General features: G+C 38.8%; 1 protein-coding gene across 1 annotated transcript; it reads right to left on the reverse strand.

The window, feature by feature from the left end:
• Positions 1-5,370: 5,370 nt before the first annotated feature.
• Positions 5,371-27,157, reverse strand: RIPK2 (receptor interacting serine/threonine kinase 2). The gene is made up of 11 exons (XM_056332577.1): positions 26,782-27,157; positions 23,316-23,469; positions 21,981-22,136; positions 19,517-19,674; positions 15,437-15,486; positions 14,937-15,098; positions 11,721-11,806; positions 11,449-11,538; positions 10,740-10,845; positions 6,711-6,890; positions 5,371-5,963 (listed from the first exon to the last, which is right to left on the reverse strand). Exons 1-11 carry the CDS (start codon positions 26,967-26,969, stop codon positions 5,641-5,643), a joined length of 1,653 nt encoding a protein of 550 aa, XP_056188552.1. The 5' UTR covers positions 26,970-27,157; the 3' UTR covers positions 5,371-5,640.
• Between the last annotated feature and the right edge of the window lie 54 nt (positions 27,158-27,211).

Here is a 27,211-nt window from a genome sequence, read left to right on the forward strand (position 1 = left end):
GTATTTTAGTAGCTCATGTCTATAAAATCTGAAAAGCAAGACATAAAAGCTTCCTGACATGAAGGAAGGTCCCTGCTGTCTTGGTCTCCGTGGACTGTGACAAGCAGAAAGAGCTACTGCTCTCTGGAAATCAGAGATCCAGACAGGCATCAACATGCCATTGTGCTCCAGAGGCTGCAGCAGACTAAACGAAACAGCTGCAAACACTTGTCTGTGCCTTGTGTCAGCAAGTGATCTCTACTACAGAACTTCAGAACCCTGTTTTCATGCAGGCCCTGCTCTCCCTTAGGGACTCCTTCAATAAATGGAGGAAAATTTTCCTCTCAGAGAAAAAGCATAATGCCTTGAGAGCACAGACAGGCATAACAGCTCTAAACCCTTTGCAGTTTTGTTTACGTCCCAGCTGCATGCCCAAAGAACAGAAAAGAACTTGCAGACTGACACCTGAGAAATTAAAACAATAAATACCATATACACGTAATTCCCAGTAGCTCATTTTTTAGTCAAGCCACTGCCAGAAGTCATACAGAAAAGTGAAGGATAAAGGAACAGCTTGATAGTAGTTGAAAACCAGAGTTGAAATCAAAAACAATTCTTGCATAAATTAGTGCAGGACTGGTTTGGCAGGGCAGGATTTTCTCAGACGCTGCCCATCCTTCAGGGATCTACAGCCTCATGAGTGATTGCCTCCTCCTTGAGGAGGTAATTAACTTTTGCCAAATGATTAAGCAAGGCTTGGTCGGGGTTTATGGAAGTGTGACATCTTATGAACTGCTCCATAGACTTATTGAGGGACCAAGCTGCCTCTATTTGTTAGGACATTTTGAAATTCTCAGTTTTTCATTCAAGAAGAACTAGTAAATAAATCAGAGAATCTCTCTCAGAGACCAAATATTGTTCCCTTCAGCAGATTCCCTTGGAAACTGAGGGCATTTAGAAAGTCATCTCCTATCAAAGATGTTGGAACATGCTGGACATTGAATTTACTCCTTAATATTATTTCAGATAATTTCATGGACTTTTCTTTAGGTGATTGTGGCAGTGAGTTTCTACTGCCACATATAGCAAAGTAAAACCAGACAATAAAAATGATAAACCCCTAATGTTTTCTAGTTTCAGTTAGAAAATTAATGACATTAAAGATTATATTTAAAACCAAAATCTAGCATATTTTAATTATGTATTAGAAATCAATATAAGTGTAGAAACTAATTTTAAAAGTCACAAGCAATCTCTTATTTTCTCCAAGTACACTCCCTGGGGAATTTTCTCCTGCAGGTAGCAAATTGACCGAAATACCCCCCAAAACCCAACCATATACAACCATATAATAGTTACTGGAACATGAAATCATATGAGCCAGCAGTTTTCAACATGATCAAAAATGTGTATATCAAACCTCAAAACACCATTGCTGAGCATGAGCATTGTCAGGTCTTAAAGGGAGTATTCATGGCAGATTATACTGTTGAACATTTTCCAGTGAGAGAGATCAAGCAAACAAAACAAAATCATGCATTATGAAGGATCAGCATAAAACACTCTTATCAATAATAATAAAATAACCAAACAACAACAACAAATCCACTTTGATCTCCTCTGAAGAAAACATATCCTCCTTAGTAGGAAATGAGCATTTTTTCTTTTAGAAAGATCAAGCAAACAAAGCAAGATTATGCATTATGAAGGAACAGCATAAAACAAAACACTCTTAGCAATAATAATAAAATAACGAAACAACAACAACAACTCCACTTTGATCTCCTCTGAAGAAAACATATCCCACTCAGTAGGAAACAAGCATATTTCCTTTTGGTGTTTAAACTTTATGTTTATAAAAGTGTTCATTCAATTAATGCTTTGCATGCTCCAATTGCAGTACTGTGGTCAGAGGCTCGTTTTCCCATAGGAGGGACTTGCTCCACACCCAGCACTCCATTCCCACCCTAAGGGAAATCATAAAGGATATTTGAAAGAGAAGCCACTGTAGTCCAAATCTAAGAAAGGTATTAAAAAGAGAAGGTAGCAGCTTACCAGAGGGTAGGTGGATCTTTGCTTCATTTAGCAGAAAGGCTGCTGTAATTGAATAGTGACTCTCTAGCTGCTGCTCTAAATAAGCATACACCTGTTTCACCAGGACGGGTAGGTTAACACTAAAATGAATATCCTCTACTCTTATTCTTGGTTTAGCCTTGCCTTTAGCTGCTACTTTTATTGCAGTAGCATGAATATTAAAATCAATGAAAGCTTTCAGGAAAGAAGATCCCAGAGTCTCCTGGCATGTGGTTTGTTCAATCAACCTCAGCTGAGGTCATTAGCAGGCAGAAGCAGGCAGCTTACATAGCAGCTGCTCTCTGTTCCTTAGAAAGTTGTGATAGCATAAGACAAAAGGAAGGTTGGGAAATCAAAACCAAATCCTTCATCCATGTGTCACTGAAATCAACAACACCACTTTCCCAGATGTTAATGTGAAAAAAATGCAGTCTAACTCCTTCTTGTTAATTTAGAAAGCCACAATCAGACTTTACTAACACTGTACACAAGGAAGACCTTTATACTTCTGGCATAACCTGCCAAACCAGAAAGATTTTTAGAGTGGCTAAATTTGAAAAGAGTGGTAGTTAACTGAAAATCCTAGGTATTATTTCATTTCAAACAATCTAATATTTTTTCAGTTTCCTTTATTTTTTTGATATATTTTCTTTTAAATACTCACTATTAAATATTTATCAACTCAGTTATTTTTATTAACCAGAGAATTATATATCTGTGGCTTTTCTAATAATTTGTGACATGACACATACACAAAACAGGCTGATCTGATCTGTGTATAAATATAAATTTGTTATATTTGTATAAATTGTATATAAATATAAAATATGTGTAAAAATAAGGTCTTATTTTAACTAAATAAGCTTTAAAAAATACTTCTAAGACAAAAAAGAAGCAAAGAAAGAAATTACTTACCCAATGTATTCTGCTTTGTCTTCTGAAACAATATGTTGCCCCGTCTATAAAGTACTTTTAGAAAGGCAGTGTGGTATACAGCAAAATAGCTACCAAAACAGGTAAATATCCAGAAAATAAAGTCCTCTGGGCAGAGCAAAAAGTTAACAAATGCAAGAACATTAACGTGGGATTTCTGTTTTTCATGAACAAGGCCAATAGTAAGGCAAAAATTTGTATTGGTATGTCAAAGGGCATGTGGAAGGAGCTGATAACAGCAGATCAAGAGTCCTAAGACACTGGACTGAGTTGAAGGCGTCAGGTAACAGGACTTCGTCAGAATGGGCTACTAATCCAGGAAAGTGGATTGACAGGAAAGAGAAATCATTGAATTCAAACACAGATACCCTTCCAATCAGCCTCAGCATTCCAACTGGAAAACAAGCAGGAGGGTTGCATCATGTTGTACGTTCCATGCTGTAACCCACAGTGACCCAAAGCAATAATAAAAACAATTCAAACCTTTCTGTTGTCAGTGCTCCTCCTATTTCTTCCTTTTAAAGTAACATCTTGTAAAAACATGCTTTTTGTGATAAAGGCAGGTCTACAATTAATGTTTACACAGAAATGGCTGTGCTTTTTAAAAACACTATTCAAAGCAAGTATATGACAAGTATTTGGAATAAATGGCCTCCGAGTTGCTTTACTTTTATCTATGAAGGATGATTATTTATCCCTGAGAGCTCTCAAAGTCCTCCTGAAAAGACTGCACAATTCCAGCTGCCTGCTAGTCTGTGGTTACATACATTATAATACATAAAGAAACATTTTGGCAACAGAATTGCTTTGCAGGAATGTGTTCTCTGCTGGAAGAGCAGAGACTGAGCACCATGTTGCTTAATCAGGGCTGTGGGAAAATTACTTTGACAGGGCAATTAGAGAAACCTGGGACCTAATAGAGGCATAGTATTACAGAAGGCTTTTTTTTAGGGTAAAATACAGCTATCACTTTCAGGATGGTTGGCACACACGGAATCTACTTTACCGCGGCTCCCTAAGCAGCACACCCTGCCAGCTCAGCACATGCTGATAGGGGTAACGGAGGGTGGAGTGGAGCAGAGACACTGTGGCCAGGGTCTTTGTACTCCCTGCTGGAATGGGAACTTGATGGAACTATGCAGCCGATGAGATGTCCACTGCTAAGTCAACGTTTGTGGTGAAATTGTGTTCCTCTGATGCGATAATCTCACTGTAATACCAATGCACACCTCCATCCCAAAATTACCTGCCTCCAAGGTACTACCACACGTCACTGGGCACGTGTACCAATCAGTACCAAAAATATGTATGACCAGTGTCACTCAAGCTCCACCTAAACCTAAAGAAAATGAACTGGTCCTGGACTGAAATAAATCCAAAAGGGGGGAATTGCTGTCTAAACTCCCAAATTACCAAACTCTGATTTAGTGTTTATATGTTAAACGTTTCTGTGCACAAAGATAAGGTCAAGCTGACACCCTCTAAAGTCATCAAAAATAATGAATGAAAGGACTTCTAATCAAGGGAGTCAACCTTAGGAAACAAGTAACAGATTGGGGAAAAGAACACTGTTATCTAAATTATGGAGAAAGAAGCCTCCAAGTGAGAAAGTTCTGGCCAAGCTGATAAGGTGTTGCAATCCACAGAAAATTAGTTGAAAACAGGACAAAGGTTATTGTGGCACTGGGAAATCACGACATCCAACTCAAATAGCCCCCTCAAAAAGAGCGCAAAATCCTGCTTGAGCAGCATGCATAGTTAGTGAAGAACTTTAGCAGTGCTATCTGAGGTTGCGTACTAATTTGTGTTAGAAGTGAGAAACTTGTAACCAATCCTGTGTCTGATGAATAAGCAATGTACTGTGAAGTATAAAAAGTAAGCAAAGGAGGGGAGAAGTTAGGGAAAGCTCCATCGTAACTTCTGGGATCAGTTGATGGGCTGAACCTGTCTTCTCCCCCATAGGGACACCTGACAGGTAAGAACTTTATTCTATGACTGACTCATGCCAGCTGTTATTAGTGTGTTGTTTTAAGCTCGCTGCTTGCTTTGCAGTCAGGGTATTATCACCGGCAAACTTGGAACCTTATTCTGTCACAAACTTGCATTTTGTATAACAAAAATCTTCAGCTGAAATTCATTTTTTATGAATCTCCAGGGATTTGAGTAGTTGTTATAAGGGATTTTACTCAGTGATGCTGTCAGCAGGGGTCCCTGAACAGGTTACTCACATCACTCTCCAATACAGTGGGCTGTCAAGACACAGGTGGTGGACAGGCTGGTCAGACGCAAGGGTCTCATCTTCCTTGGGAAACTGACAGGCTGATCAAATAGAAGGGATTGGAGGAAAACCCCCTTCTTAACATGACAATAGGTATAAAGAGAAAATGTGTAAAACAGGAAACATTTATTTGTCATGTATAAACAAAATACTTCTATGAATTGAGGCAACAAGTGTCAGGTGTTTGGCTTTATGACCGCACTCCAACTGACTAATTGGTAACTCACCAAATGCAGTCTAGACGAACTCAGTGTCATTTCTGAGACTCAGCAAAGGCACAATAAAGACAAAGCAGTACAGATATAAAACTACTATACAGAAACACGAATTGTGTTGTAAGAAAAATATTCACATGGTTTCATATAGAAAGAATAAATTTAAAGATGCAGTCTTAGAGAATTAGATACATCTGGATAAGGTTGAAGTCCTAGCTGTTTGTTATCTTTCAACTTTTGTATTATAATTCTGGCAAATTCCTCTCCTTGGCTATCTGAGGTATCAAGCAGTTGTCGTACTTTTGATGTCCTTGTAGGTTTGGTGCTTATAAGTTCATAGTCTTCTTTCATGAGTAAAAATCTTGAAAGAAGAGCATCCAGTGACTGATTCAAACATGCTTCAGTCATCTGATCGATAATTTCCTCTCTTTTACTTTGGATCCACTGATGAGCTACATTCTGTTGTATGGTTTCCAAAACAAAATCTGAGATTGAAGAGGATTGAAAAAAAAAAAAAAGTATTGTAAATTTCTGTCAACAGATAGTGCCATAGAACAAAGAACAAGCTGAGAAAGAGCTGTTTAAAACTTGTTCGGAAAAAAAGTTGGTCAGAAATACACTAGACTACTAACCATGCTTTTAAGATTTCACTATTATATTCCACATTTAAAATGTTCCAGTTTCTCAGATTTGGTGGTTAGTGTTTGTTTTATCATAGAATCACAGAATAATTTAGGTTGGAAGGAAGCCTCAAGGAGGTCATCTGGTATAATGGCCTCAGATAAATGACAAAGGTGGGGCAACTTCAATGATAACTCTGGTTGCTCAGGGCCCTGACCAGCTGAACCTTGAGTGTCTCCAAATGATGGGACTTCTACAGCCTCTGTGGGCAACCTGTTCCAGGGTTCAGCCCAACCTGGTACTAAAAAGACAGAGGTGGTAACTTCACTTTCCAAGTGCACTTTTATTCAATTTTACTGAAAATAACACTAGTTTCCTGTGTGTTTTCCTCAAGTTGAGGATTCACACAGTGAAAAGGTGCCGCACTTTATGTTGGTTTTACTTTGCAATATAAGGCTACAAGGACAGAATTACCTGCATTCTTAATTTGTAAAATGCTTTGTTTCCATTTTACAGATGAACAACAGTACCAGTTTGCATTTCATACAAACATTTATTTGACATTAGGACACTTATTGTGGGTCTTGGAATTAAATCAGTGTTTGCTGTACCTGAAGAAACTGGTGATGTCCGCAGCATATGTGATGCAGAATTTGAGGCATCTGAAATACTCTTTTCTGGCAAGGGAAAATAATCGTATGGATGCACAAGAAGTTTGGCACTCTGAGTTACAGAGATATTTTCATCTGTGCTCTGACGGCTGAGAGACTGTAGACCTTCAGAATTTCCATCTTAAAACAAAAAAAAAAGGGGGGGGGGGGGAAGGGGAGAGTGAGCTGTATTAATTCTATGTTGAAATAAAATACAGCCATCGGAGACTATTTAGAGGAACTCTATAAAACAAGTAATAAACAACCTAAATTCACATCAGATACAACACATTATTCCTTACACTCAGGTTCTGAGTACATTCATGTCCCTTATCTTTTAACCAGGCCCTGACCATGGGTTTGGGCATTTTTTTTTTGTTTTAAAAGAACATTGAGAGGATAAATCTGGTAGATGTGACCTTTAAAAAAATAGCTCTGACAGAAAATTTTTGCAGGGACTGGAAGAACAAAACTCCTTCAAGTTTTTGGAGAGGCAGCTAGGAGTCAGCATGAAAGCAGACTGATGAAGTTTGGCAGTGTAATCAAGGTGGAAATATTTCTTTTATTTTCAGGTGGAGGGAAAGAACATGAAAAGCAACTGTAACATTCAGTGGGAGGCCAGTGGAAGCTTTTGGTAGTCTGTCAAAACTGCAGATGACTTCAAGAAAGCTTCACGTAAACTTGTGCAAAGGAAGGGAGAAAAACTTAATAGTTTCTATTTTTAGGATTTTTTTTATATAGCAGAAAAAGATGATGGATATGAAAACAGCAGTAGGAATTACTTAAGGAGGAGATGACAAATAGCTGATAAGCAACAAACTGCAGGACATATGCCTAATTCTGCATACAGTTTTCGTTACAGACTTTCACAGTGTCATTTGATAAAGAGCTTCAGAGTTAACTAAAAACCAGAGATGCAAATGTATGAATCCAGATGAACATCTAAAGACACAATAAGAAGAGGTAACTCTATGGACAACTTGGGATTTACAGGTACCTGTCCAATGGGGGAACCTGAAGGTGTATTCCTAGATCAGTGTTGACCTGTAGAAGAATATGGCTATAAGTACATGGATCAGGAATAGGATAACGTGAATGAAATGACACTCTCATTATTTAAAAAACAGTGCACTAGAACTCATAGTAACTAGTACTTTATTTCACGAAAGGGAGAGAAAGCTGGGCAGAACTTTCTCTGTAGTGTGAAGCAGCATATGTTATCTACTGCATGAATGAGAAAGGATTAGGAGACAACCACTGAGTGAAAGATCATTTCAGAAAAGGATTTTAAACAGCTCTGCTGGGATAGATTGTTGTAGATCTCTAGGCACACGCAGATTTTTAATAACATTACAGACAAAACTACTGGGATTATACTAGTATGGTAGAATGACCTTGATCAGAGACCATAGCATAAAAAGTACTATCATAGAATCACAGAATCTTTTACGTTTGAAAAGACCTTTAAGATCATCAAGTCCAACCGTAAACCTAAGACTGCCAATTCCACCACTAAACAACATCCCTAAGTGCCACATCTACACATCTTTTAAATACCTCCAGGGATGGTGACTCAAACACTTCCCTGGCAGCCTGTTCCAATGCTTGACAACCCTTTTGTTGAAGGAATTTTTCCTAATATCCAATCTAAAACTTCCCTGGCACAACTTGAGCTGTTTCCTCTCATCCTACCGATTGTTACATGGGAGAAGACTCCAACACACACTTTGCTACAGCCCCCTTTCAGGTAGTTGTAGAGAACGATAAGGGCTCCCCTGAGCCTCCTTTTCCCAGATTAAACAACTCCAGCTCCCTCAAACAGAAACATGCTAATTAGATTTGCAGATGTTATTCAGAAAGAACAGGTTGATCCAAGTTACTCAGAAAGAACCTAGTTGAAGTGGAAATTCAGTAGCAAAAATATGAGATCCAGACTTTCTGCTTCAAGCTGGGGCTAATCGTTTGGAATTGAGATAAGGAAAAAAACCCTAGGTAGATTATTATGTAATGAAGGATCTTGTGAGAAAGGAGAAATAAAATTCTAAGGTATATAAAGTACAGGGGTTTCTGAGACAGAAAACTTTTGTCACCATTCTTTCAGGATACTAAGTACAGAGGTCTGGTAACGGTTCAATGACTTCAGTTAGAACATGCACAAGGAGTAGTAGGATACCAGGAGAATGAAGAAGCTTATTTAAGAAATGGACTTCAAAAGAGTGTATCCTGTTTGTCTAGCAAGACAAAGTGTATTAAAGAATTACTCTCTATATCAGAAAAAAAATAATGGGAGAAGAGGGGAAAGATCTATTTAAACCTTAAAAAAATGCCCAAGCAAAGTGCATGTATAAGCTTGCTAGGGAAGAGGAAAGGAAAAAAAAAAAAAAGAGGAAAAGGGAGGCTGGAAGTTAGAAGAAAAGTCTTAACTCTGGAGGAGCAAGTTTCTGAAAAAAATTTCTAATTGGATTGGTGGAAAAAACAACTAAACTAAAATCTATAGTATTAACTCCTGCCTTGGTGCCATGCCAAATGCATCTCTTACCAACAGCTACCTGGGAACAGATTTTCACCTGAAACAATTGCATCTGATTTTGAAAAGTAAGAGGAATGTCGGTTTTGCTTTCTGTTATATAACTACCTGACATAGATATTGGCAAAGAAATAACAAACACTTCTTCTGTAGTAGTATATACTACATATAGTGTATATAGATAGATAGATAGACATAAAATAGTGTAGGCACTTTTTTCACAAGCTTTACATTATCTATACACACATACAACAAAGTCTAAGCAGTGACTCCACACAAAGATCACCAACTGATCAGTCAGATAGTTGTACCACCACAATGTCATCAATGACTTCCACAGGTAAACACGACAATTTTTAATAGGAACCAGCAGCAAGAAGGGCTAATATTTATCATTATCTTATCTCATTACACTTAGAGACCATGCTCATTTTCAAGCCAATATTACATTTTCTAAAATTCATCACAACATTCCTATTAAGCTTGGTAGCCAAAAGTTATTCTTCATCTTTAAGATTTTTATGCTATAAATGCTTGGGTTGAGGTACAGCTGAAGTACACTGCACTTGCTTTCTGCCATTTTCCCCAGTAACTCAAATTCCTTAAGCTTCGTAAATACAGCAGGAATTCCAAGGAAGAAAAATTACATATCTCTCTAGTACATTGAGTACAAGTCCAGAATTGTGGACATGTTCAAACAGGGGCTAGAAAAAAACCTGCCTGCAGCACCTCAGCACACTTTTTGATGCCCTACTTACAGCAGAAGTCAAGTGCCTTGTCTGCTTTCACACCACTGCTCCCTGCAAAGTCAAAGGATATCCATTCTTTTGAAATATACGTTTGTGTTCTTTCAAGAGAAGAAACTTAAGTGCAGTTTTAGTTTCACAATGTATTGCTATTCCAGCTGGGTCTCATTGCATTTTTCTGTCTTCTGATGTCAGCAAAACCTTAAAATGGCGTTTTGTCTCAGAATTTTCCCAACTTTTGTTCAGAAAAGGTGACAGCTATGAAAGGTCTGTGCAGGTATTTTTGCAAGGAATCTAATTATTAAAGCATTTTTAAAAATGGAATTAAAAATGATTGAGAGGCTGGGCTGCATTAAAAACTTTCAGTTTATGTATCTTTAAGAGTGCCTCAAAATGTTTTAGCCTTTTTATCTTTATAATTAATTCACAAATGGTTAACTAAACTGCCTGAAGTCTGAAGGGACAAGTAAATGCTATCTCTGCACTCATGACCATGAATGGGAAAACTGAAGCTGTGAGCTGTGGGGATTGCTCAAGTGACAGAAACAGAAAATCAGAGCTCAAATACTCTAGTTTTTTACCCAGAGCACTATGTTTACAAAACACATCTCTCTTCTGACATACGGAGATCCAACTTTCTACTATGCAAATGCCATGACACAGCGGGAGGGTAAAGTTGCAATTGCAACTTAAACTTAAACTCATGAGTATCTCTACCTGATGACAGGATATTGCACTTGGGAACCGACTTGAATCTTGATATATCTGGAGAGATGCTTCGAAGGGGAAGTGCATCACACTGTATGGAGCCAGAATGTGTTTCCTGGAATGATTCCAGTTGTATATTGAAAAGGCACATTAAATAAATACAAAGTTGCAGGTTTTTTACAGAGTACTTTCCCATCACTGTTTTCCCTGCTCAATAGACAGCACAATTAAAATGCAGTAAAGCAGAAGAAATCGTGTAATCCTAATACTTGTGTTATTCCATAGCTGACAGCAATTTCATATACGAGTTTAACCATTAGTAAGAACCAAAATCAGAAGCACTAAGAATTGAAATATAAAAGCAAATCTATATGACCCTATGTAATCAAGCTCCGCAGAGGTGTAAGGGAGCAGAAGACAATCTCTTACAAGTTGCAGACATTGTGTGCTGCATTCCTTCTCAAAGCGCTGGCTTTCCCACATCTAGAGAATATACCAAACACGCCCTTCTTATTTCTGCTTACCCACCCCTTACTATTTTAACCTATATAGCTATGCATTTGTTACATCCCAGCTCAACTAATGCACTTTATGCCTTTCCTGACTGCACAGGAAAGTAAACTGCAGAACGATTCCTCCTTACTAAGTTAACCCTCCCTTAAGCTCTCAGGATCTTTAATGATGCTGACATACTGAATGCAATACATAAAATATTTACCTCTTGGGGATTCAGAGGTATATTTAGAGATACCTGCTCCACATCTGCTTGCTTTCCACTCTTGTAAATACATCGTGATTCATACAGTGACTGGAAGAGATATATTTACTTGTATTAAATTTCTGCTATAAGACAAGATGATAGCTTTATACAAACGCATGCTTCAGCCAGATACAAGATTGAATAAATGACAAAGGAGAGTACATTTCTTTTAGCAAACAAATATTACCAATTTATTTGACCAACTCATGACTGTAACAAAAGCCACTTACCTTTGATCTTTTTAACAGAATTACTGCTTCCAACATAGCTATTTCATCAAATGTTCGCAGGACTGGCTCAAGGTCTATTAAACATTCTATTAAAAAAAAAATAGTATTTTGCTGACTGATTTAAAGTGGAAATTAAGTTTTCATTTTGCTAAAGGTACTTTCTTACATTTACAAAAGTAATTTATCTGTTGATACACATCAAACCACTTATGCTGCTAAACAGAAGTTTCTTGCTTTCACCTGTTAGAACAGTTTCACATCACCAAAATAAACCCTGTGCTGATCTGGCCACCTCGGCACTCAGTATCACAAGAGATCTGGGACTGTGCCAGACAGCAAGTCTTACATTGCTGTAATGGATAGATTGGTGGGTTTGCCATGTTTCAAGGTAGACCCAACAAGCTTGATTAGCTAAATGGGACCAAGCAGCACAATACCTCAGTGTGGGTCACGGTCTTCCCACTCCACCAGAGGTATTAAAGATCTACATGAGAAAAATAAACAAACAAACCCTTACTACAGCAATATCCAGAACAGATGCTGTGAGGCAGGGCCAGAGAAGATGGGACAGTCAAGGCACTGACCTATCACATCCAATGAATCCAAATGATACTGTCCTTGTTTTCACCAAAGGCAGCAATTCAGAGAAGCTAAAATCATCTGCTCACATAGGGAAGCACATGACAGTCCAAGAAGTAAGTTACAACCTGTGCTATGCTCCCTTGCTTTCCAGTGTTTAAAGGTTTATAAAGATAAATATTTCAAATGTTGAGATGACTGTGTTATAAAAATGTTTTCTTTGAAACTGTGCTCAGATACAACAAAACCTCAAGAAAGGGTAATGGCATAGCTCAATTCTATTGCATTTCTATGGATTCTGCCGATTCATCAAAACCTGTTAACCATGCTAGCATTCTGTCACACTGCATCCTTATTAACATATTTTTATTTTTTACTACAATTTTACCTCTCTTCTCCTGTATTAACTTTTTTCCACTAGCATCTTCAAGATATACATTCAATACTGGAATTCTTATTTTCTTGACTAAAACAGAGTTTTACAGGTTTGGCAATCCATTTTCCACACTGAAATACTAGCACTGCTAATTCTTGTTGATTATAATTAAACTGTAGGTACATATTCCAAGTACATGCAGAAACATGGGGATAAGTAGTTGTTATCTCTTCTTTATAAGGAGAACAGACAGGTTAACCGAGGTTTTCCATTTAAAGTTTATTTAACAAAAGGGGAGGTCTGGTGTTTTGGTTTTCTCTGCCCTGTACTACGGTAATTGCAAAATTTCCCAGTGAGCTTTACTTCCCTTAATTTGCAACAGTTCTGCAACTTCCTCTTTCTTTTTGTGATAGTAAAGTAGAGGAGAAAGCAATGCATGTTTTCTTCAAAGACATCTTACTACAGACGCAGCACTAGTAACAGAACCCAAGTTAGCTCACATCCCAGGTAATTAGCCCTTCAACATGACCACAGACTTTGATTGCTATTTTGCTTTGCTTAACTGTCAAAAGAAAATGAGAATACATAAATAAATATTATGATGTGTCTATCCTTTGTCATTTTAGAAAAATATTATAAATGGTTATATTTCCTTGTTTGGGAAAAAAATAATCCACAACTTAAAATCACACAAACCGGACTCACACAAACATAACCTGACATTTCAAAATGTTCTTAATGCAGAAATAAGAACGCCTCAAAAAAGGTCATGTAAATCATTTTGGACTGTAAACGCAACATGAAGATGCTGTATGTGTTTAGATGTGCCTCCATTTTGTCTTTTGCCAAACTGATCCCAAAAAATGGAGTCAAAAACATTTCTAAGCTATCTGAACAGCAATTTTCTAACAATTTCCCACTCAAAGGAGTATGCCTATAAAGGCTTTCAAAATAGTAAACAAATTTCTGTTCACCAAAGCTACAGATGTAACTTTAAGATTGTGGACCTCTCTACTCATAACATCAAAAAATCCAAAATCAAAATAAACCATAAACCCACAAGAACCAACAAAGAAACCCTGATATTTCAGGTTTGGTCATTGCATCTTCAACCTAACCAGTGAGAAATTTAAAAGACAGAATTGTTTAAGCCAGAGCAATTTGTACTGTTCTAAATTTGAATACTTTCCGTCTACATTTTTGCCTCTCCAGGGTGATCCAGTTTTCCCTACAGAATTAGGTTCACGTTTTCTAAAGGAGAAGGAAGGAAGATTTTAAAGCACATGCAAATTAAACAAGCACAGCAATGCAGGTGGAGGAACCACTGTTGGCTTCACTACACTGATATATGTGATGATAGCAACACTTGCAAGAGCAAATTTCACAGTTTAATCATTTTCTGCCAATATTGATGGAATTACCTTTATGCAATGGCCAAAGAAGAACCAAAAGTAACCACAGAATTAAGCATTTTGAGGAGAAATTGTTACACAGGATAAATTTGGACTCAACACACACCAAATATGTCAGTTAAGTGCAAGAAACACAGGTTTGCAAAAAGCAAAACAGAACTTTTCTAGTTCACACTACACTAATGTCTACAAGCTCACACTTCAGTCTTATTCTCTAAATTCTGCAATCCACTGTAAAAATGGTTGGAAGTATCTATATTTGGTCTCATGGACAAAAAGCTGAACAAAGGAAAGATGGAAAGAGAAAGTTAAGTGGGTTCATCCAGTACCTGTTCAATCTGGACAGTGGAGCAATCAAATATAAACTCTCAGTGAAAAAGATCTATACCAAGATGCAAACACAGGATGAAGTCAGTATAGTTTATCTGATATGCAATGTTTTGTTGGTGTGTTTGCCAGCTTGCTTACAAATCTCACAGTACTCATTCTACACTTCCCTTCTTAAAAAAAAAAAAAAAAAGTTCCCTTCAACAATAAACAAAAAACCCCCAAGTCCAAGTAATTAAAAAAAGCATGCTGCTTTTGTACAGGTAAATTAGCTGGAGTCTTTTGCATTTGTCATCTCTAACAACTTGGTTTTACGGCACACACATAGTTCCATTCATAAAAGTTTGTTTCTAGATGTGGTGGAAGCAGACAAGCACCTTATCATATGCAAAACTGAGCACATACTATCTCTTGACACTTTTAACATTCCCTTTTGTGACTGTAATCTTGCTCTGTAAGTACCATGTTCAACAGAAATCTGGCAATTTACAAATATTTTCTTATTATGAAATGTAAACTCACTTAAGAACGATGGTCTTTCATCTGGGTTTTGTGCCCATCCACTTTCTATCAATCTGATGATGAGCACTCGATGAGGAATGTCCATTGACAAACTTTCTTCACTTAAGTCTAGTCGCTGTCCTTGTGACACACTATACATTATCTGCAAGGGGTTTATAACTTCTGTCAAAATAGACATCATACAGTCATTAGAAATATATGCAATATAAATAGCTTACTATAGGAGGAATAATTTAGTTTGCAGACATAGTATTTATACATCGCCAAAATAAGACTATACTTTTTTATTTAAAAAGATTATTTTAATTTATTGAACAACACTAATTTAAAAAAAAATACAGAAAAACTCTCATTTGAAAAGTAACTCAAAGTGTTCTTCAACAAGCTTACAAGTTGAATCATTAGAATTAACCCCTAAAATGAAGTTCCCAGGTACCAGGTCTCAGGTTTAGCCTGTAAGTAAAGCTGGAAAAATAAATTAAAGGAAGACATGACCTTACCTTCAAATGGCTGTTTCCTTGACATCACTTCCCACATAATAATTGCATAACTGTTTAAAGTATAAAAAGTGTAGAAGTTATTTCAGATTAAACTGAAAGAGGGTAGATTTAGATTCGATATTAGGAAGAAATTCTGAACTGTGAGGGCGGTGAGCCCCTGGCAGGGGTTGTCCAGAGCAGCTGTGGATGCCCCATCCCTGGAAGTGCTCCAGGCCAGGCTGGATGGGGCTTTGGGCAGCCTGGTCTGGTGGAAGGTGTCCCTGCCCATGGCAAGGGGTTGGAACTAGATGATCTTTAAAAGTCCCTTCCAACCCAAACTACTCTACGATTTTGATTACTCACACTTAACACAGTTTGCCCAGCTTTACATTTTACTAAAAACATTTTGCTAAAATGATCCTGCATACATGCATAGAACTGACTATAGCTAACTACAATGATGACCTGAATATATGGAAACTAGCAGGAATTTTAACCAGTGGCTTCAACTATAAGTAATTAATAATAAGTACAGAAAAAGTACATGGCATGTAAATTCCTATTCCAAATCTGTATTAGCTCTGCTCTATTAATACATTGTGAATTACGTATATGCAGTTTAAATGTCAGTATGCAAATTAAAGTGTGCTCCAGAGTCCCGGCTGCTCTGTCCTAACTGCAATACTGTGGCATCTCCCCAGTCCAGATGGACACTCTGACATTCCCACGGGAAGCAGGGTACCAGCAGGGAGGATGGCTTTCACCCACACTTCTACCCCAACACAAAGTCAGTCAGGTAAGATAAAGACTTGCACTCGGGAAGCACCCTCCACCTTCCCCCACAGATATACATGCTTTCAACATATGCAATCTTCTCTATAAGGAGAGATGTCACTTACACACAGCATTCACTTCACAAAAAAGACTTTCAAGAACACCACCCTGAACTACAGCTAGGAGACTGAACGCACATCTCCTTACTCAAACCAGTGACATTTTTTTCCATTCACCTCAACATGAATGGGAACTGGTTCAGTGAAAACAAACCTGCTCCACCTTTAGTAGACTAGTCACTCTCTTCAGTCATCAGGATATGTAAAAAAACCCCGTAAGTTTAAGCAACTTTGTAATTTAAATAAGATCAGATTATTTCATTTAAATAGAATCATAGAATCATTTAGGTTGGAAAAGACCTTTAAGATCATCAAGTCCAACCATTAACCCAGGACTGCCGAGCATTGAATTTGTTTATAAAAAAAAATCAATGCAGTTAAGATAAATAAAAAGAAATACAGTGATGTAAAACCTTCAAATCTGGCTTTCCTATTTAAGAATAGGAATTTGGTGTCAGGAATAACACCAGTAGTTCTAAAACTAAAATGAGAGAGCAAAAATATTTCACTGCATAAGAACCTAATTTCCAATGTCAAACATACCCTTGTAAACTTACCTCTACTCCCTTATTGTTTCCAGTAAATCAATTTTAAAATGGATTTAAAAGTTTTAAACATTTTACTTGAAAAAAATTGAAATCCAATTTGCACAGAAGCAATACAAATGAAATTATGCAAAGAATTATTTTTTTGCTAAAGAATTAACACTTATCAGAATAAATGTTTGCTGAACTACTCAAATAACTGCACAAAGATAGTGTTTTCCTGCACCACTAAGAAGTACAAAATTTTGCATATAGGTTACATGTAACTGCCTCTAAGCATGATATCATCCAACAGCTACCAATTAGGAAGAATCAAAACAATTAAGGAAGAATAAAGTAAGTGATGCTTAAAATTAATCATATAAATTGAGCTTTCCTAACTACTTATTCCATTCATATTTTAACATCCACCCCTGATAAAATTTATTCAGGTAACTTCTAATAAAAGCAGTCCTCCTTGTTAGAAAGCCTGCTTTTGATGCATTCCTGAGAATTCATGCAGACTGATTTTTTTGGCAGTAAAAGTTGATGCTGCTTGACTGTTGTGTGAACAATTTTTTTCTTTAAGAAAGATCCTTCCTCACAGATTAACTTTGATATCTCAACAACATTCAGCTGCATCTGCTGTGGACAATTAATCAGACATCCAACCTTTAATTCAGTTTAGAATCTCTCTACAACTAAAGACTGTCTTCTTAATTCTACAACACTGCAGCATACCAACTCCTGCTGATTTTCTGTTTGTGTTTTCCCTTCTTATTTCTGCTTCATAGCATCTCCTTATGATCCGGAGCACAGATCTTCCTGCGTGACCTTTCTGGTGGTCGTTTCCTTCACGTCTTCCTGCCTTGAACTGCCTTCCCTCTTTATGATGTCTCAGTTTCTTTCTTCTCAGATAATCTCTTTTCTTCCTAATTCATCAGTTTTCTAAGCCCTTCTACTGATCTTTTCTCTCTTATTTTCTTTCATTTGGTTGCTATTCTTCTGCACACATTTTTTTTTTCTTTAAACATTCGTCTTCCTCATCTCCACTCAGTCATTAAGCCACCAGCCATACTTTCTGTATGTTACACAATATACACTACTCCTTTTCAATGTCTTCCTAGTCCAGATTTTCTCATCAAAGGGCGAGGAAAGCAGGTATGCTACCATCTCTATTCTTTAGACAGGAAAGTCCAGGAACTTTGTGTGACCCTTAAGAGTAAGGGATAATTAAAGAGAAATAGTGGTCTCCCTGGAAGTCAGGAAGACACTCTGAAACTGATACATCTCTCACCAAAATACAACCCTGTCAAAGCTGAAGGTAAAGGTGGTAGAGTGCAATAGAGAGATGGACTTTGTCACAGAGATATGCCTCTTCATGCCTCCTTAATCTCCTTTTACACAGGTGTCCTGGTTTCAGCTGGGATAGTTAATTTTCTTCTTAGTAGCTGGTGCAGTGCTGTGTTTTTGCTGTGGTGTGGGAACAATGTTGATGGTACACTGATGTTTTTAGTTGTTGCTGGGTGATGTTCAAATTGAATCCAGGACTTTTTCAGTTCCTTGGGCCCTGCCAGCATGAGGGCTGGAGGGACACAGGAAATTTGGGGGGTACACAGCCAGGACAGGTGACCCAAGCTAGCCCAAAAGGTATTCCATACCATATGGCGTCATGCTGAGTATATAAACTGGGGGAAGAAAAAGGAAGGGGGGTACATTTGGCATGATGTGTTTGTCTTCCTGAGTAACCGTTACGTGTGATGGAGCCCGGCTTTCCTGGGGATGGCTGAACACCTGCCTGCCCACGGGAAGCAGTGAATGAATTCCTTGGTTTACTTTGCTTGTGTGCGCAGCTTTTTGTTTACCTATTAAATTGTTCTTATCTCAACCCTGGAAGTTTTACATTCCTTTCCGATCCTTCTTCCAATCCTTCTTCCCATCCCTCTGGGTGGGGGGGAAGTGAGCAAGCGGCTGTGTGGTGCTTGGTTGCCGGACGGGGTTAAACCACAACAACAGGACAGTTACCTCCATGATTGTTCAAATAATCCTTGAGCTCTCGAAGCCTTTTCAGATTAACTAATTGTAACTAATATCCTAAGAGCAATTGATGTTTTGTTAGATGGGTCTCCACCACTCTACTCCTTCCTGTTCTGTTACTTCTACTACTCAGAACTGACACAGATCTACCTCAACTTTCATAAAGTAAATTATTCCTTAAGGAGATCTCTGTAAATACTTCCTCCAACCCCATTACCCTGTTTTTTTCCTAACTTCTTCCCAAAACTATGTTTTTTTCTTTCCCCCAAGTATATTCTGCAATTTATATTAACTGATCTGCACAAATTACAAGGGTATGTGCATCAAGCTGTGTGAAGAGCTTTTTTCCTTCCCTACACTGTCTGTATGTGTACACTCATTTATAGAAACCAGCCTCCTCTGTCTGTTTCTGTAGTTCTAACTTAATTTCTGGAGCATTACACTTGTCATGGTGTTTCCTAAAGAAATGAGTCATTAAATCCAGCTACCAATTAATTCTTTTTTTTCCCCAATTCATTTTGTTTATACACCTATGATAGTGCTACTACCAAAAATAATAAAATTGCTGAGAATATGTTAAAATCTAAGTTCAGTAAATCAAATATGAATTCAAATTGCAAAGATCACTTGAGAACACCACAAGTTACCTGTAGATATCGTGTTTCACACTTGCACGGGTTTTCTGACTGGGATTGTAATTTTCAGGTGGCATGTAGATAATTGTCCCTCCTTCTGGCAAAGAAGTTTCACTTCGTGATTGCGACATGGAAATGACACGCCATTTTGACATGCCAAAATCTGCAATCTGGAAAGGACAAATCAGTTGTTCTGAGAAGAAAAACTGGAATTATTGGCTGACCATTGTTAGAAATTCCAGAAATATGCCCAAAAGAACGGGTCACTTAAAGTCCTTAACCTAACACACAAAAAGTATGTGGGTCGTCCTAGCAACAGTAAACACTGGCTTCAGTCCAGAAAGCATTCCAGGTCATGACTCATGCTATCCCTATAGCCCTGCCCTATCCTGTTGTTCTTTTGAGGAAGGACTCATATATCATATGGCTGGGGAATCTGCTATGAAAGTCTGTTCTGTATAAAGAAAATAACTTTCCTTTGTTAAAAAAAGCAAACAAAAAAAATCATTGAGTACTTCTAGCTCCCTTGTTGTGAAGAAAGCACAAATTCAGTATAAATCATAATAGCTCTATGTAACTTAGGTTGCAGGTATTCCAAGACAGTTGCTTTCACAAGAAAACTTTGGGGTACTCCACCTCACCCCCAAATCAATGAAATATTAATCTTCCATTAATTCATTTGATATTCTGAAATTCTGTGCTGAATATTTTCTTTATCGTGCACTCTGGGGCCTTGTCCTTTCCTATAGAGTTTACAGTTCCTCCACATAAAGAATTAATTGACTGCAGTTTACATTCTCAGACATCTACAAGCCAGGGTGCAAGATGTCAAACTAGGTTACTAGTAGGGAGACACACAGCCATAACTCACCTTCTGGCTGAGTTGCAGTGTCTGGCATACAAGGGAGACAGATAAGCAGCTAACTACGAGCTCTGCACTTGTTCAACATTTGTGTGACAGTGAAAACATTTTCAACAAAGATGGCTCTGCAAGCATTGTGGCAACTAAGATAACAGAAATAAGCTTTCAGGAAAACATACAGTCGACATCCACAGTGAAAAATAACCTTTTTTACTCTACAACTCATTCTCATCAAGCCTTCCTCACTGTAGGAAGTCACATTATCTTGCTCGTTCAGTAGCTGGGACAGCCAGAAGCACCCTATGAATGGTATCACTTTTATACCAATGCAATAATTGTTCTATTTGGCATGCATGATGACCTTCCTTGTGTTTCCTGACAGTTGTCCTAATTTAGACAATCTTGCTTCACCCCAAAAAAACCCACTTGAACCCTCTAAGGACAGTCTTCCAGAGACTCTTTACAGGAGGCAGGGCAGATAGGCAAGAGTTAACCTCTTCCCTTCAGTTGCTCCATCAAAGCAGCTGTTTAGATGTGGTCAGGCAGAGCACGGGACCACACTAATGCTCTTTGGGATTAAAAAGAGAATGGATAAAAAAATTACTTGGACCAGTTCGCCAGTCAGGTTTATCAGGAAGCTTGAGAGATGGCAATACCAGCACAAGCGAGTGGGAGGAGGTATGACCTGCTAAGGGTGTGAGTGGAGACAAAGCTACGTAAGGCACCGTGCTGCCAAGAAAAATGTGCTTGCAATGGAGAAAAAGGAAATCAGCTCTGGATCTCTGATCTTTGCTCAAAGGACTCACAAATAGATTCATATCTCAGTAAGAACCGAAGCATTTGCCATTCAAATATAAACTAAGTGTAAAATATCTCTTATTTCTTATTTACTTGAACAGTATATTCTAGCCTATCAATTTTAAAAATAGAGGATCTTTTACAAAAAGTCCCTGTGACTCTTGCAATTACGGAAGCACCTAACCATTCCGTTAGATGCACTTTTAGTGCCTTTTTCATATCATGGAAGTGCTATTTTAAAAGGCAGAATTAAAGTTTTAAACTAATGTTACTTCTCCATGTATGTTTGCTCTTTGGTGCTTCACAAAAGCCATCTGCCAACATGTTACAGATTTCAGTTAAGTTTTACATGTTCTCATACTATGCTAACAGAACATATATGTACATATTGCATGATAAATATAAAATGGGGTATTAACATTTGAATTTGACCTACTGTCCCCCAGAACTAACTTGTCTGAGTACCTCAGACAGGAACACTTTCTATTTTCTTCTCACGAAAGGGCCAGATGGAGCTACCCTTGGAAGGCTGTCATACGAGAGTGTCACTGCTACTGAGTATCACCTACTGCTATAGCAGAAACAGCCTGAATTCTGGCTTTCCCATCGTTTCAGATGGATAGAATCCACATTTGAGCAAAGGAGAATTTTCAAAAGAAAAACTCAAAAGTTCTGTCTGCAAGGATAGAAGAAAACATCTGGCATACAATTACAACCCCTCTGTATGGCTGCATCCTCACTCTTCTTCCTCTACAATAATTCAAACACTTTTGCTCATTCTGGATGCTGAAGAATATAAGAATTAAATAACTCTACCTTGACATGAAACTCATCATCCAGCAAAATATTCTGGGTTTTCAAGTCATGGTGCAGCAGTGGAGGATTCATGTTGTGTAAATAGTTTACTCCCAATGCAATTTCATAAAGAATGCGGAATCTCAGGCACCAGGGAATGTTAGGATATAGATCTTTCTGCCAAGATAAAACCACAAAACCAGAATATAATCCTCCATCCTTATCTAACAACACAACACAAAGACTTTTATAATACGAAGAAAGTAACTTGGACAAGCAGTAAACTTTTAAAACATACATTATATGAACTCCTTAAAAAATTGTAACTAAGCATTAAGACCGGTTAGCTGTTAAAACAAATACATAAATGTTAATCATGCAGTGTTATGTTTCCATTCCCTAGCATTCATGTAATAGTTCATAACTGCTATAGATGATGTATTACACTTACTACATTACTCATTCATATGAAAGTATGATTTGCAGATGAACTCCTGTATGAAACTTGCAACCCACAGATTATGAATACTACACAAAGGACGGTAAGAATCATATCTTCGACTGACACTGGGGGAAAAAAAGAGGCTGTGGTGAAACTAAGTGCAAAATACTACCTTTATAAATATTAATACAGCAAGGAAAAAAAACCACAACTACCTTTGTAAATATTAATACACCAAGAAAAAGGCAGTAAAACTCAACTGGCATCTTAAAAGTTACATTGACACCAATGCCTTTATGAAAAACACAGCTGAGCTCTCTAAGGCATAAAACATGTACTGATTAAAGGTACAAAAGAGACTGCAGTGCTGTTGAGACACAAATGCAGTAGCTTTACAGTAGCAACACTGGATGCTCAGACCAAGTTAATTGGAGCAGCTGAGAGTTCAGCACAGGAGAACTTACTCCTGAGAGTATCATCTGGTAGAAATAGCCATCTCTGTCTTCATTTTATTTTAATAAAGATTCATATTCAGGGAAAAAATACTTATCTTTGTGTGATGTTTACATTGGCAATAATTCTGAAACCCAGGTTGAAGTAAGCATAAGTATTTAAGCTTCTAATTTGAGAACAGCAGAGGTTTGAAAAGTGATTGTATATAATAATTCAACATGAAGCCAGTTATAGGTTATGACATTAAAAGGAAAAGTGTAATAGAACTAAAGTCTGCTGAGTTTTGTTGTCTTTTTGGGGTACAGAAAATCCATCTGAGCACCAAAAACTACTAGCGATAATGACTGTCCTTTGATTTGAAATATTATTAATAATACACTTTACTATATTACTTCAAGTATGGAAATCACAATCTATTCAAAACAACCAGGCATTGTATTTAAGACTGTAAGTACACTTACCCCATGTAAAAGCTGGTTTAATGACCCATTTGTCATATATTCTGTTACTATCCCCAGAAATTCAGGCTCGTTGCAAATTCCCAAAATTGGCAGAATGTAACTAAACCTGGCTTTGTGTAATATCTCTGCTTCTTTTAGAAGGTGGCTTCTATCACTTAAAAGCAAGCAAACAAACAAAAAACATTACCATACCTGTACTATGAAACTCAGAACAAATCTTGGTTTCACTATGTTATCTTTAAAAAATTATGTACCTATACGCAGTACCACCACCTTTCACCATTTTATTCTTACTATGCTGTTTTGATTACAGGATACTGTAAGGCAAATTAGAATCTGCAAATGCAAATACAAGATAGCTTCCCCAGGTTTTTTTTACCACACAAATATCTCTACTTCCATCACACATTTAATCCATGTTTCCACTAAATAAGGAAAAAGTCAGAACTCCAACTTCCACCACCCTGTGTAACCGTAACAGTAATAACCAGCCATACTTGTCCTATTTTACTGGCCATCTTCAAACCCCAAGTTTTCGCTGAGGCTCAATATTAATCTTCTACTGAGCGGAGATTTTAATACTCCTAACTCTACAACCATTTAAATTGTGCACTAAAATAATATGGGCTAAAGAAATGTACCTTCAGTTTCTGAAGGAAAAGGAACTACCAATTATGTTTTGTTTTCACATAAATTTTTCCTTCAAATTGGGCCCCTGCTTTGAATCATCATCTGGAAAAAAACATCCCCTGGTTGCACAGGAAGCAGGAAGGGACCAGCCTCTTGTTTGGATGTCTGAATGTGGCTGTGTGAACGCTTTCTGTTACATCAAACCTCCTCATAAAAGTGAGTTAGATGCATCTTTACAAATTCAGACCTTGTAGCATGTGGATTTGAGAAGCCCAAGTTTTAGTGAAGATTGATTATGGTTCTATCCCTAAAAATGATAAACTATTTGGAATGCCTTATATCTCAAATGTTCTTGAAAAAAATAGGATTGCTGACAGTGAGAATACTTGGACCATGAATATGTTAATTCTAAGAAAAAAAGATTTAATTTTATACCAATGGAGATCGGTATAGGTGCAAGTACAGGACTTTTACAACACATCTAAGATTGATCCTTTGAATATGAGCCCGTCTGATTTAAAAGCAATACAGCTGTGCTTAGGGCATGGTTGCATACAAACCAGAGCTGTGCCAATCGTGATTTGCTAAGTACAGTGCCATGTTAATGTGCTTATACACCTCCTGGGTGAGAGCTGGCATGCATCCATCAAGCCAGGGCAGACACCAAAGAGTTCACGTCAGTCTGGACCCATCAACGTAGATCTAGCCCTCACAAAGAAAAGGCCATCAGGGCACATGGGGAAACGAGGAAGCCTGGAGAACTAAAGCCTGCTGCTTTTAGGACAGGAAAACGTTGAACTTAGAAGGATGTGAAATCAAGGGCAATTGTTAGTCCTTATCTATGTGATGGAAAAAGGCTTCTGTTACAGGAAACTCTAGGAAATGGTCAAAGTGAAAAGGCAGCCTTCAAGAAAAGCATGGGGCAAAGACATAACTCCTTCCCTTCTTCCTGTCCAGAAAAGACTAGGTTTGAGACAGCTAGGGGTTTTCCCAGACTGTGAGGCATATCTGCATGGGATTCAGCTGTAGCCTGGAAAAGAGTTGCAACATGGTGAGGTCTATTCCCGTGTCTGTAAGTCACTTCACCTTTGTCTGCTCTATACCAGGAGGGCATTGAGTAATGCCTAAATCAGTACAAGCCTACAACAGCTTCCCAACCAGCTTTGCTTTTTTGGCTGGTCACACACCAGGTTCTGGGATAACACAATGCAGGCTTCCTGTTTAAGGAATTAACTGCACCACAAACTCTTCCCGGTTCTTGACAGCATTTACAGGGTGGCATTTTATATTGCCTACTATGTAACCGACAAATCACTTGCTGCAGACACACCAGTATAACGCATTTCTTACAGGTTTTGGTCTTCTTAGAGCGCTTCCAAGCTTTGCATGGTGTACAGTAGGCGTCTAAATTATTTTGATTACCTCAGTTGCCCTTTTCATCATAATTTCATGGGTTAGATGTTGCTAACCTAAATTCTTGCAAGGCTAAAAATAATATTTGTTGTTTTCTCCCATCTGAGTTGGGAGGATAAACATTGTTCTGATTAGCAGGGATTTAAGCTGGCATTTAAATTAAAGAAAAAACCCATCAATAAACTTATCAGAGAACATTGTATTCCTGCTTAAAAACATAACTGAGATTCCATTTCATTTTGGCAAGATTTCAGAGATAAAGCTTGTGTATACACACCTGGGGAATAAGAGGTGAAATAGCTTAAAACAAGTTATCTTATATTCTAGCACGCTAGGTCACAAGACTAGAAGCCTTGTTATTTTCAGTGAAGCTATTCTGCCTAAATAGCTAATACTAGATCAAAGAAACCTGAGGCAGTAAAGATTAAAGACACCTAGATAAGATGTAAGAGGCAGGCTTCAGATAGCCTTAAGAAGAGGCAAGTTTGCATTGGTAAGATAAAAAAATTGGCACTATAGGAAGTGAATGAGACAGAGATGGATGAAAAATTATTACCTGCTTCCCCCTTACATGGAGTGACAGCACCTGTAATAAACTTGTCACTTGAGCCCCAGGAAAATTGGGAACACAAGGATTAATAGTTGAAGAACTAATGGAAAGTATCAGTTGTATGTGGGAGCCTACAAGCCTTTTATTTTAAATTAACTTCTCTCAGTACTGTGAGAACCGGGACAAAAAAGACCAACCAAAGAAACAAAAAAAGGAAACTATCATGTATTGTCTCAGAGAAGCTTGTTCTAGGAGCTAGATGCAATCTCTAGTGGGTACAGTAATACATTCCTTGTCTTCTCTCTGTAAAGAACGAATCTACAGTAACCACTGTATTTTAGTATCCTGGTGATAATTCAGCAAAACGTTTAGCGACCAACAGACCCAGAACGAAGCCGAACTGTGCAAATCCCACCCTGAGGGGGAAGCAAGGCGCACGTTGCAGAAGAAAAAAACCTTCAAAAGCGGCAACTTGCTTAGTGTCTGCCACGCTGGGCCTGAAGCCACCCATTTTCAATAACCGAAAGTGAGGAAGCTCCGGGGCTGGTACGTGCTTTCTCGTGGCTCAAGCTAAATCACCCACCGCGGGACGTCCTTTACCCCTGGATTTAAAGCAACGCTGCCTGCCAAGACACCCCGTCCGTGAGCCACCAACGGGAGAAACCCACGGCGGCACCTCCGCCGCGGCAGCTCGGCCCATGCCCGCACAGCCCGGGCTCCACCACCCGTGGCTGCGTTACCCACCGACGGGACGCCCTCACCGAGTGACCTGGGCAGTGTAGGAGCGGGGGACCCCCTGCTTGGTTTAGGGGAGAGGTGTGCTCTGCTCGGTCCCTGGCCACCACCCCGGCGGTGTCCGCCCCCCCCCGTTACCTGTCTAGCAGCGGCCCCTGCAGGCATTTGAGGGCCACCGGGACCCTCCAGTCGGCATGGCGGGCGGCGGACACGGTGCCGTAAGCGCCGCGGCTGATAAAACGCAGATCCGGGAGTTTGTTGGAGGGGATGGAGGGCAGGGCGTAGCTGATGGCGCCCGCCCGGCCTCCGCCATCCCCGCCGCTCATCCTCGCACTCCGCCGCCGGGGCGGTCGCGCCGTCTCTCCGCCGGGCGCAGCGGAGCCCGCAGCGCCTCTACTGCCGCCCCGCTTCCCCGCCCCGGCGCGCCTCCTCCCCAGCCCGACGGCAGCCCCCTCCTCCCTCGGCACCGCCGGGGAGCCGCGGCCCTTCCCCACGGAGAGCGGCGTCCCGCGGGTGCCCGCCTCGGGGAGGGCGGAGCGCCGCGATGAGTCGGGCGGGGGGGGAGGGG

The sequence above is a fragment of the Falco biarmicus genome, chromosome 3, assembly GCF_023638135.1.
Source record: "Falco biarmicus isolate bFalBia1 chromosome 3, bFalBia1.pri, whole genome shotgun sequence".
NCBI classification, from domain to species: Eukaryota; Metazoa; Chordata; class Aves; order Falconiformes; family Falconidae; genus Falco; species Falco biarmicus.

Excerpts from the sequence above, each read along its gene's own strand:
- RIPK2 (XM_056332577.1), bottom strand. The coding sequence starts at position 26,969 with ATGAGCGGCGGGGATGGCGGAGGCCGGGCGGGCGCCATCAGCTACGCC. Across the intron at positions 15,099-15,436 it reads AAGGAAACAGCCATTTGAAG|AAGTTATAAACCCCTTGCAG; the intron begins GTAAGGTCATGT and ends CTATTTTGACAG. Across the intron at positions 10,846-11,448 it reads TACCTCTGAATCCCCAAGAG|GAAACACATTCTGGCTCCAT; the intron begins GTAAATATTTTA and ends GAATCATTCCAG.